The sequence below is a fragment of the Colius striatus genome, chromosome 20, assembly GCF_028858725.1.
Source record: "Colius striatus isolate bColStr4 chromosome 20, bColStr4.1.hap1, whole genome shotgun sequence".
Classification (NCBI taxonomy): Eukaryota; Metazoa; Chordata; class Aves; order Coliiformes; family Coliidae; genus Colius; species Colius striatus.
Genome location: NC_084778.1, coordinates 58,588 through 69,985, shown reverse-complemented (window position 1 = coordinate 69,985; position 11,398 = coordinate 58,588). Strand labels below are relative to the sequence as shown.

Genomic DNA, 11,398 nt, shown 5'->3' with positions numbered 1-11,398 from the left:
TTCAATGTTTCTGCACATGGTATTGAAATCAGGCTGAAAATATTTTCCTTGACTCCCTTTCCTACAATACATGAGAGTTCATGTGACCTTTGCATAATTCCAAGATTACTAATTGCTCAGGGATAGAATAGTTTTATCTCCTGGTCACATGCTTCCAGCTGACTACGTTGGCAAATGGCGATACAGGCATTAGCTTGGAGGTTAAGGCTTCATGTTAACTAGGAGCTGATCTGGAACATCAGATACCAAATGCATTTGTGTTGAAAGCACTAGCCAGTTACCACTAAAGTGGTAAAACAATTTCCTTTAGAGCTGCAAGTATGAACAAAATGAGTGTGGGATTAATTTTGCAGGTTGTTTTTTTTTTTCAGAGATCTCACAACTGGCAGTTGGACAAACGTTCTGCGGCAGTGGCTGGGGACCTCTTGCATGGTGAAACACTGGCTTTTTTTTTTTTTTTTTACCCTATAGATATGCTTGGGGCATCCCTGAGGTTTGCCTGATGAGTCTCTAGTTTTATAGCATAATTTTTCTATCATGTTTTCTCTTCAAAACATTTTCTTCTGGTCAGACTTTTATTTATACACTGTGCATACGAAACTGCATGCAGTGGTTCACTCAGTTTGCAATTAGATTTCAGTTTTACTTGTGCTTTCACTGAAGGATTATCAGTCCTCTAAGCAGACCGTTTACTGAGGATGTTTGATCTTACAGTCTTGTATTCTCTGACCACAGGTCCTCATTGCTGCAGTCTTTGTGCAGTCAGCATTTCCTTCATAGGCTATAGAAGTGCTAAAGCATACACAGAAAGGAAATGGACAGAGAAGTTAGGCAGGACTGGTGGGTGCCCCAAGAACACAGGTCAGTCTTATCAGTAGTTTCAGCACCTCTAGTGCCTCCAATCTGCTACAGAAAAAGCAATCTTTTATCCTACTGAATGGAGGAAGCATAAGTGAAACTATAAAACACAAAACTTATCCCAGTAGGTGCAGCAGTACAAGTCAGTGCAAAGTAGGCCACTATTGGCAGCATTTATTTCTTTGCCCTGTTGATAAGGATCCAGTTTTAAATTACTGTAAAAAAAAAAAAAAGGCTGTGATTAATAGCAGTGTAGACTTATCTGAGGTAGTGTGAAAACACACCTTCACAACTGTGGTTTTGTTTTTGTGTGTGTGTGTTTGTAGCTTTTGGAAGACACATTAAGTTTTGTTTCTGCTTTCACAGCAAATTTGTAACCAATGTACTTTATATAAAAAAAAAAAAAAAAACAATGGCTGTTCATTCAATTTTGTTGTCTAGTTAGGTATTTGAAAAAAAGATATCACTTTATAAAGGGTGCAGAATGTTCCACGGGCCTGATTAGTGATGTAGATACAAATATGTTTATTTTGAGTAACTTTTTAAAAAAAGTTTGTATGCATTAGTGCTCTTGGAACAGATTCTTGCTTGACCAAAGTACTCCTATTTAGTTTTGTGGCATGGTTTATATCTATTCAGCATATAATTTTGTTAGGTGTAAAAATGACATGACATTGGCAATTCTCCTTGTTCACTGGGGTTCGTGAGAGATGCCATTTTGATTTGTTGTCCTGAAAATAGTCTTAATTCCTACAGATTATTTTGCCTGTTTCCTCTAGTACCTAGGGAAGTAACTTCTAAACAGTTAAATTTTTCACTGGGTGTGTAGAATTGGAACTATTAGTAAACTAAGGAAAGAAAAAAAAAAAGTCACACCATAATCTACCATTAAACTAAGCAGAACAATGACAATTTATCTGGAAGCTCTACAATTCTGCAAAATAGTCATTTGTCATTATTAGTGAATGAGTTGTCCTATTTATACCTTGCAGTCTTCAGACCAGGGCACTACTATTTAAGCAAATGTGCGTGTGTTTAAGCAAGTCCCCATACTTATGTCTGCAGTATAATACTTCACAGAATAAGTTTAGAAGGGGATTTTTTTCCCTTCTTTCTTTATTGTTTTTTGTCTTAAATTTGTTAAAAACTTTGCTTATCATCATTTTTAGTAATACCTGAAATCAATAGATTTTTTCAGATTTTAAAATTAAGTGCAACAACTGTTACTAAACAAATAGAATTTTCCTCTTGTTTTTTCCTGTGCTTGCCTCTAAGCCATGAAAAGGTGAGTACATGATAAAGCGCTAGACGACTGGAGTACAGGCACCTTTTTAATAAGCAATTTAATCATTTTTCTGATGAGAGTGAGATCCAAACTCAAGCTTTCTGCGTTGAATTGTTCATTTCAAGCATGCAGGGAAGAAAGTGGCACTTTCCATCCTCATCGGAAGCTGGTACAGGATAGAATTCCTATAAACACAAAACTTTCCAACTTACCTCCTTGGCTTCTCTAAGTGATGATTTCTCATGGTCCATGTTCATAGCTTAAGCAGAAATTGTGGGTTTGACTTCCATAATGTTTAATCACTCAACTATAGGTTCCTTCAGATGATCCTAAACTCAATCACCCATTAAAAAATGGAGATGATAGCACAACAGGATGAAAAGAGCTGTTTTTTTCAGAAATAAGAAATGGCCTGGAGCAGCTAGAATTCTGTGCCGTGGACTCTGGAATTGCACTCAGGTGTTGGTATTTCCTCTTCCCCTCATTATATTTGAAGCTCGAGGTAAGAGGATTCCAGTGTACCCCTCTATTTGTATTTATCTCCATAAGCTACCTTTGAAACTGGATGAAATTGTGGGGGACTGGGGAACATGAAAAAAACCTGACAGTTCATTCTCATTTGCAAGGAGAAATGTACAAAACTTACAAGTGGGGAAGAGAGAGAGGGGCAGGTTAATGTGACATGCTTGGAGATGGTGTACCAGAGATTATGACATAATTTACAGATTGCAGGTTGTAAAGATAGCTATTCTGGGAGGATTAGTGGTATAGGGCCCACAGTGGCAGTCCTGTCACGAAACCCCAAGCCTTTCGCAAAACTTATTTTCCTGTTGGGGGGGGTGGGGGGCAACCGAATTCATACAAGGAAACTTGAAACTGTTCATGTTCTTTCAGTCTATAGTTTTATTAAGTGCATACTTTTAAATATTGTCAGTGAGAAGGTTCTATCTGGTGACAAATGTTTCTATTTATTATGGCTGCCTTGTAAAGATTAAAAATGTACAATAATTAATTTCTTAATATGAAATAAGGAATAAGATTTCTACAACTGGTATAGATTTTGATGTGAGCTGGTTTTTAAAATCTTATAACAGATTAGACATTTAAATAAAACCTTCCTTGCCTTTAAGCAAATAGTGTCACTGATGTTTCTTACCAGTGATGTTGGAAGTATTAGATCATAATTGTACATATCCTAGTAGACAGTGGAAACAGTATTAATAGAAGCTGTTTAATATACCTGTTTGAAATAATACTTAATAATTGGAAGCTGGCTTTTTACAAAGCTCCAATCCTTTTTCCTTTTGAAAAGTCACATAGTGACACACCATCTTTGTGAAGGCTCTATGTAAGTAGTTTCAGTACATGCAAAGAATAACCTTCAAGCTACTCTTCTGTATAGAAAGGTGGTTAAAAAAAACCCTCAAAACCACTACACAAAAGCTATATCAAGAAACAACACAAGCTAAAGCTCTCAATCATTTGAAACCTGAAAGACGGGTGATTTTCGTGTTTTCAGGCCTCATTAACTAGTTTGGTATTTTAAAATAAACAATCTAGTTTGACAAGAAAAAATAATGAGTTTAATATCAATACTTACACATAAGTCAGAATTGAACATGACTGCTTCCCATATTTATACTTCATGCCATTAAAATTTTAGTACTTCCAAGTTTTAGTAAATTACATGTGCACCTTAAAAATTATCAAGTAGAGCAAAGTTTCCCAAATCAGTCTTTTGTTTGAAGGTTCATCTTAGAGTGAACGTAGTCTGAAAAGCCTGCACAAAGTTGCTACTGTGGAAAGCAGCCCTGGTGTTGAATTCTAGAAGCTTGAGAAATCTTCGCTTCAGTTTGAAAGACTAAAGTTGTTAAACTGAATCGCCTACCAAAAAAGGCTTGTCAAATGAACATGACTTAAAAAAGTAATTAGAAACAAAACGCAAGTATCAAATTCTTAGTATGCTTCATCAAATAAAATACCTGCACTTTGATATTAGCTAATAAGAGCAGCTGTAAGAGGTTACATTATTGTAATAACCAAAAACATAGCTATTTGCTACCCCATGGTCGTGGGCCTCAACAAGGGCTACAAGGTGACCTAGAACTAAAGGGCAGATCTTGTAGTGCAAAAGCAATGTTTAACTTGTCTGCCAAGATGACATTTAAAGCAGCTGCAAGAAATGATGTAATGATATTATCTGATTTGTTTGGAACCCACATACTTAGGATAGGACTAGTTAGAATAATGTAATAGCAATCCTTAAGGCCATGATTTAAGAGTCTTAGTGTGGTTCTTCTTGTGGTGTCTGTGACTCTTACAGAAACTTCATGCCTTGGGACAGCAGTTGTGGTCAGAACTCAAACAAGCCACTACTGTTTCATTAACTTCCAGTTAAACATGATGCTTCGGGGTTTTTTTCATATACAGAAAAAAAATAGTTATGCTTTCAAAATAATGCATCAGTATGCAAAGCACCCATACTAAAACTTGTGGTAATTGGATACCAGTCTAAATACTAGAATTACCGATGATCACCCTTCATAACTCCATGGGCCTTGCTCTGACCATTCCTACTGGTCAGTTCAACCTAAATTTCAGAGTACTTCCTGCCTTACGAAAGTCACATTCAAGATGGTCCATCATCTCAGCAGGAGGTACAATTCTGATTCTCACTTAAGAGAAGGCAAGGGAAGGGAAATCCTGAGCTGCTTTGTCAAACCAGTTTATAAAAGGTAACGGGTTGTTCAATGTATAGAGTTTATCCTTTCAAGGGCTACACAGAGCTCTCCTTTATATGTGCTCATAAACTAATACAGCCATCTCTGTCTAGGTCCCAAGTGCTCGATGGACTTTCTTTGCACACCTTCCAATAGCTTGAAAAAGTTTCTGAGATTGATGCGCTGACTGTAAGTTTTGTGCCGTTAGATAGTAATAGCCTGATATTGCGTGGTGCCTGCAGAAGAAAAAGACTGCCATTAGCAGCATGAAGTCAGTAAGGTTAATTATCTCACTGTCATGCAAATCGCTGGAATACTGTTAGATGGGAGCAAAGAAGATGTCTGATACCTGTACACTTTCACTATATAACATTTCTAAACATTACCAAGAAAATATTTTGTTACCTCCAGTGAGCATAAATGGCAGTATACAAATTTAAGTACTGAAATACTTCAACGAGCAACAGGAGCATTTTTTGTGGTATAATCTAATTCATTTTCATGAAAAATGTAAGAACGCTATATGGAGATGGCAGCTATAAACTGTTTGAGATTGAGGTTTGTTTAATCATGGAAAAGATTAAAAGGGAGCTGTAACACTAATATTCACAGCAGTTGGATACCAGAATAGTCATATGCAAGACTGTAAGGGCATCTGCAAAACAGTTTATTTCACCATTATTAAGGTAGGCAGTGAGTGAGCAACAGAGCACATTGGATGTGTATACACACGCAGGAGAAGTGGACAAAAGTACTTAGTGGAAGCAATACACGTCACTGCTTAAAGCTACAGTCAGACATTTGAAACTGCTCTCTTTTTTCCTGAAAAGTTAAAGTTATTATTGTAGAGCTGTCTTTTTTGCTAAAATAGGACATAACATTCAGGATGTAACTTTCTCTTTAACAAAAGGTACACTTCCAACATAATGGATCAAGATATTTATGTCACAATACAGATCTCAGTGAAGGTAATAGAGGCAATTCCCTGGTAATGGTTCAATTAATCGGCACTAGAAGTGATGTACAGCAAAGAATTCATGTTCCTATTCATTTAGGTACAATTACTGTGTTTAAAAATGGCAGCAATACGGGTGTCAGCTGGTGTTATTGTGTTGGCATCGTCTTAACTTTAAAGAGAATGCTAGGGATGGAAAAGAAAGGCTGTAAAATTCGACAGCTCAGGGTAATACTTTGTTCTGTCATGCTGTGTGATCTTTATTAATAATCAGTGAGAGCTGAAGTTCAATGACAAAGACATTAGTAGCAGTAGTTTGCTGGTCTGAGGTGAGAAAAGCTGCTGTTTCTTAGAAGCCCAACTTAGGATTCATTCCGAATCCATGAGTTTTTACTAATCCACAATGTAGGTAAGGTGAAATTTTACAACCGTGCAATCATCTGTAGCAGACAGCCACAGTGAATGAGAGAAGAACCCTGTGGGCCCACCTAATAATACTTTTGAAGCATGAATTAATAAGCCTTCTCTCTCTAAACAGCAAGATTTCTCCCCAGAGATGCATGCAAGTATAGACAAGGTAAGTGAACAACTACTTTACCTGTTTGATACTATCTTCAGTTACGAATGAGAGAAACTGTCATATCACTAACAGGTGGGAGAATATTAGAAGTGAAATTTAGTGAACTTTGCATGGATATGATTGACTTAATACAAGACAACCTGTATTTATCTAGAAACGGTCCCATTGGTAAAAATGGAATTTTTGGAATTAATGTAGGATTTAGGTGGTTGACATTTAATTATTGAATGCTTAATATGGAATCATCATGTGTTCTATGAGAAGAAGAGCTCTAAGGAGTTAACCCGTTACAGGACTTCTGACCTTTAGATTTTACTATCTTTATGTCATTCTGAATTAGACATATTATCTTTACAAACACAGCAGCCTGCCACCTCATGGATTAACCAAGGGGTTGTGTAAGAGTCTTCTGCATCCTTAAAATTTTGGGGTTGGGGTACCATGGACTACTTGTTAACATAACACTGCCTAATAAAAGGCGTTTCTTACAAAGATGTAGGCACCAACAACAGTGTCAGTGCAATGGAGTTCTGCCCACTCCGCACCACCCACCTGCACCTCTCTTAATGAGAGAACAGTACCTCCCTGCTTCTGTCTAAGTCAAAGGTAGGCTTTTGGTGAAAAAAATCTGACTTGCAGAGCAAGAAACCTGAAGACAAGGAGAGCATTTGACAGGCTTTAAAAGTTGCAAGTCCAACTGCACATTTAATCTGCACAGGTATCTTGAAGAAAGAAAGTCTCTGCTTATTACAGCCAGGAAAGTTCTGCAACTATTCCTTATCCTGAGTTACAGGGATCACAATTGGCAACGTCTAAGCAGGAGGTAACCTGTTGCTATAAGTGAAGGGATAGTTAACGGTATTTACCTTTCTTCTTGCACAATGGCATCATCAAATGCCTGGGAGATATGCTTCAATTGGGAAATCCCTGAAGAGACCAACTCCAATGAACAGTCAAGCTCTCTGCAAACAGAAGGGTCGTTACTGAAGATCAAACAGCTCTAATTACCCTCAGACTTTTCCCAGAGAAGTTTAGGACTGTAGCAATCATACTTTTAATTCCATTGACCAACTGCTTCACGTGTCCATTCATCCCCAAGACTGCTATCTTCCAGTTCGGACACTGAGTTCAGATTCACAAGGCTTGGATTCAGCTTCTAGCTGTGACATTTCTCTTGTGACTTTAACCAAAATAAAAACCTGTGTGCGCATTATGAAGTATCTCCATAGCTCACAACCCTTTGTCTAATTTGCATTAAATCTATACAGAGTTCAGCATAAGCGAAGCTATTCCAGGTATCTTTGCACTACAAATAGCAACTTCAGAAAAGTTGCAGCTAAGTGAGAGTAAGATGCATTGAGAGCGTTTACCAGAAATGCATCAGGAAAGATCTCAGGTCTGTCTCTAGCGTCTGTCGTGGACTGGTGCTGACAAACATGGTGTGAACTTACCCAGTTGGAGAGGGACTTTTAAAAAGTTCTCATAGCACAAAATTAAGTTTCATGTTTCAGCTTTATGCAGAGCTCAGTCCCTGTCTATACAGTGACCAGTAACTATTCAAACACACTTTCAGGGGAATTAGGATAGCAACCTTCATATCTCGCATTTCACGTTACAAGATACTCTAATCAGAGTAGTAAAAAAAGGAATAAGGTTTACAAAGGAACGTGGCTTACGCCTCGCTGTTGGCAGGAGCAGGTGCTGAGTAAGGGCTCTTTAGAGCTGCCACTCTTCTTGATCTCCGGAGAGAGACAGCATCTTTAGCAAGCCAGGATGAGAGACCCCTATCTTCTGACACCCTTGTTGGCCCAAGCAAGGCTCTTCTGATGGATCTTGGGGTGCCTTTGGATCTGGCTGTTGGAGTAACATTCTTCTTACAGCACGGGGTTTGAGGTGTAGTGCATCTTTTCTTGGTAGAATTGGTTGCATGGCTTCTGCTGATAGATTCATCTGGAAAGGTCATCATCGAGTGTACTGGGCTTTGGCAAGACTTCTGAATTTTCTGAAAGAAGCATTAGACAGACACGTTTCACTAAATGAACTCAATTAGCCTAGAGCTGAGAACCAGAAAGACAGAGGACATTCAAACTGAATCCCCAGCTTTCATTCTCATACGGGGTTTAGTCTAGTATAAATGTTTCTCAGCCGTCTGCACCCATTTGTCTTGGAGGTGTCATTTGCTCCCCCAGTCCTTAGAAAAGTCAAGGACTTCAGCGGGCACTGGAACAAAGCTTTTGCTGCTCTTATGCAGGAAAGAGTCAGGCTCCCTAACACGTTATCGAGGCAGCTAAAATCAGAGGTCTCCACACACCTGCACTACCATCTAGCAGTTTGTGTTAGTCCGAATTTATACTGACTATAATAAATAGAATGAGCACAAGGAGAAAAAAAATCCAAAATAATACATGTTTCTGAGAAACAATTATTTGCAAATCCTTCTTGTGAAGGCAGCTCTGTCATGCATGATGAAATACAGAAGGGGAAAAGCATTTATTTAGTAATCAAATAAAGGTTTGACAAAACTATGTCTCATATTTCTTCTTTTCACCTTTCCCCCTGTTCTGCCAGATCCATAATTTTCCTGTCTGTACTTTAGCAAGGATATTACAGATTTTACTAGTTAGTAGCTATAAGACAACCATTAGAGCACGTGAGATAGACTCTTTGCAATACAGCATTCTGTACAGAGTGCACAAATCTTAGTACAGAAGTTGCAGTAAAAAGTAACTCACTACAAAAGCAAAGTACCTGGGATACTGTTCCGAAAGCATTTTTTGCTGTTCTTTTAATACGCTGAAGAGTTTGGCTTTTTTGTCTCATTTCCAGACTTTCCCAAGCAGAGGTCTCAGGAAAATTCAGCTCTATGTGCTTCAGCGGTACTCGCTTCCTTAGAGACATGCGGATCGTATTGAGAGAACTCAAAGAAGTCCTCCTCTTGAATTTGTCAGGTACGGGGCTATCATTCTCATCAAAGCCAGGTAGGAGCTGGTGTTTCCGCCAGGCCATTGTTGCCTTGACATTTTGGAGCACAGATACCATCTTGTTCCAGTTCTTGGTCAACTTTATTTCGAAAACAACAAGAATGAGAGCAAGAATTAGACAGAGCAAGGTAGAGCAGTCTGAAAAAGAAGAAAAGGAAATTATTATGTAATATATATTCAGTTACATTTGCCTAAAACAACAAAATCAGAGCTGAGCAGACCTTTACTTAGATACTTGAAGGAAAACAACTATTTAGGTCTGTGCCTGTCCATGAAGAAGCCTTACACTGCATTTCCAGCACTGGCTATCAGACCTGGTAAGATGCAAGACTTGAGCACGTATGGTAAGGATACTCTGTGAGTACAAGTTTCTTGTTGGTGTTTCAGACCGCAAATTTTTGCCTTCATTTTTCAAAACAGATTGATTTCTGGCTGACAGAATCAGACTTGTGACCTTTTCACTGATAAACAAGTTTACACATTGGCTCTTCTCTCCTGCTAGGATACCACTAGAAAATTACTTCTAAAAAGCAACTGAAATGCAAATGTATTTTAATAATCTGAATTGAGAGTGAATTAATTTTACCAATATTTCATTGCAGGTTACAGTTAATTAAGAAAAAAGGAGGTCTCTGCTATCATTATACTGTATTTTAGGAAACCCTATCGATCTTCCTTAATATTTCTGATCTCCAAAATTGTCTCCATTGCTCACAACTGTCCCTCACTGAGTCAGAAAGCAAGAAGTCGTACTTCAGTCTTTTAATCCTCAAGGTGTTTGGGATGTAGCACCTTTAATGCATTCTTACATGTAGCGACAAGGAAAGGCTAGTAATCGAGCAAGGAGTCAGTTCTCGCAGTAGCTCACAGGATATCCAGCTTCCTTTTGATAAACCGCTAACTACTGTAGTTTAATGTATGCTAGAAAGTATTACTCGGGTGAAACTCCAAGAAAGGAGTCGTCTCAGGTTTACATTTATCTATTAGCAAACTGGCAACGCACAGTACAACCTGGGCTCCAGTTAGCGCTCCAAAAGACTACGAGCAGCCTTTCTTACGTACGCCTGTTGGGGGAACACGACTGTGCCCCTGGAGCTCCTCCGAGACATTGACATTGCTCGGGCGGCGCTTCGCTCTCGGGCCCAGGCTTCCCCCTGCCCGTTTGCTGACAGTCGCGGCCAGCACCACCCGTGCAGCTCCGGCTCGACTAACAGCACCGGCTCCACACCGCAGGGTCTAACATGGCGGCGCAAGGCAAATCCAGCCGCCTCTATTATTTCGCCCGCCAGGGTCGGTCGAAACAAATGTGGAAGGCGATACCAAGACCGAAAGAGTCCGCTTAAGGCCTCTCCCACGGCCAGCAAGGGCAGGCCGCTATCGGACCGCTCCGGTAGCCGCTCGGAGCTGTACTCACTGCGAGAGACGAGACCGGCAGCGCCCGTCGCCTCCTGCCGCCGCCGCCGCGTTTGAACGGGGCCCCACCCACTGCGGCGTTCCGGATTGGCGCCGCGGCCGCGTCCCGCCGCCATTGGCTGCGCGGCTCCACGAGCGGCGGTGTGTCGCGGCTCGGCGCCTGCCCGTCAGCCGCGGCCGCTGCGGGGCCTCTGCGCCGGCGGCCGGGAAGGAAGGGGGGGGTAGAGACGGCGGGAGGTGGCGGCTGCTGCTTTGTGCGTCACACAGCAGCGAAAGTCACAGGTGCCGTAGAGACAATGATGGCGACAGTGCCTGAGTACGGCATCATTGCTGCCTCCGCCTGCCTGCCCTGAGGGTTTAGTGCCTTTGCGAACCTGTAGCTTAGAGATCCGCCTGAGCAGGAAGAGCAAAAGGATTCAGAGGCCGGGTTGTCCGCTTGGATGTCCAAGCCACGGCTCGTGTTACTTCTGCTGTTTAAGTGAGGGAGCGTTTTAGCGCGGTATTGTTTACTTTTTTTTTTCTCTGCGCCATTTTCTGCAGCTCTTGCTGGAGGAGACAGCTGCTATAGCTGCACCGTGTTGTACTAGAAGCCATCCAGGATGTCCT

General features: G+C 40.4%; 1 protein-coding gene across 4 annotated transcripts; it reads right to left on the bottom strand.

The window, feature by feature from the left end:
• Positions 1–3,033: 3,033 nt before the first annotated feature.
• Positions 3,034–10,975, bottom strand: PIMREG (PICALM interacting mitotic regulator). 4 transcript variants are annotated; one of them, XM_062012335.1, is made up of 6 exons: positions 10,794–10,975; positions 9,147–9,517; positions 8,075–8,400; positions 7,265–7,360; positions 6,417–6,463; positions 5,019–5,099 (listed from the first exon to the last, which is right to left on the bottom strand). In XM_062012335.1, the coding sequence occupies exons 1-5, from the start codon at positions 10,906–10,908 to the stop codon at positions 6,433–6,435; spliced, it is 939 nt and encodes a 312-aa protein (XP_061868319.1). In that variant the 5' UTR covers positions 10,909–10,975; the 3' UTR covers positions 5,019–5,099; positions 6,417–6,432. The 4 variants fall into 4 exon arrangements, with proteins under 4 accessions (XP_061868318.1, XP_061868320.1, XP_061868321.1 ...); XM_062012334.1 differs by lacking the exon at positions 6,417–6,463 and having other exon boundaries at positions 3,034–5,099; XM_062012336.1 differs by lacking the exon at positions 6,417–6,463 and having other exon boundaries at positions 3,034–5,099; positions 9,147–9,458; positions 10,794–10,873.
• Between the last annotated feature and the right edge of the window lie 423 nt (positions 10,976–11,398).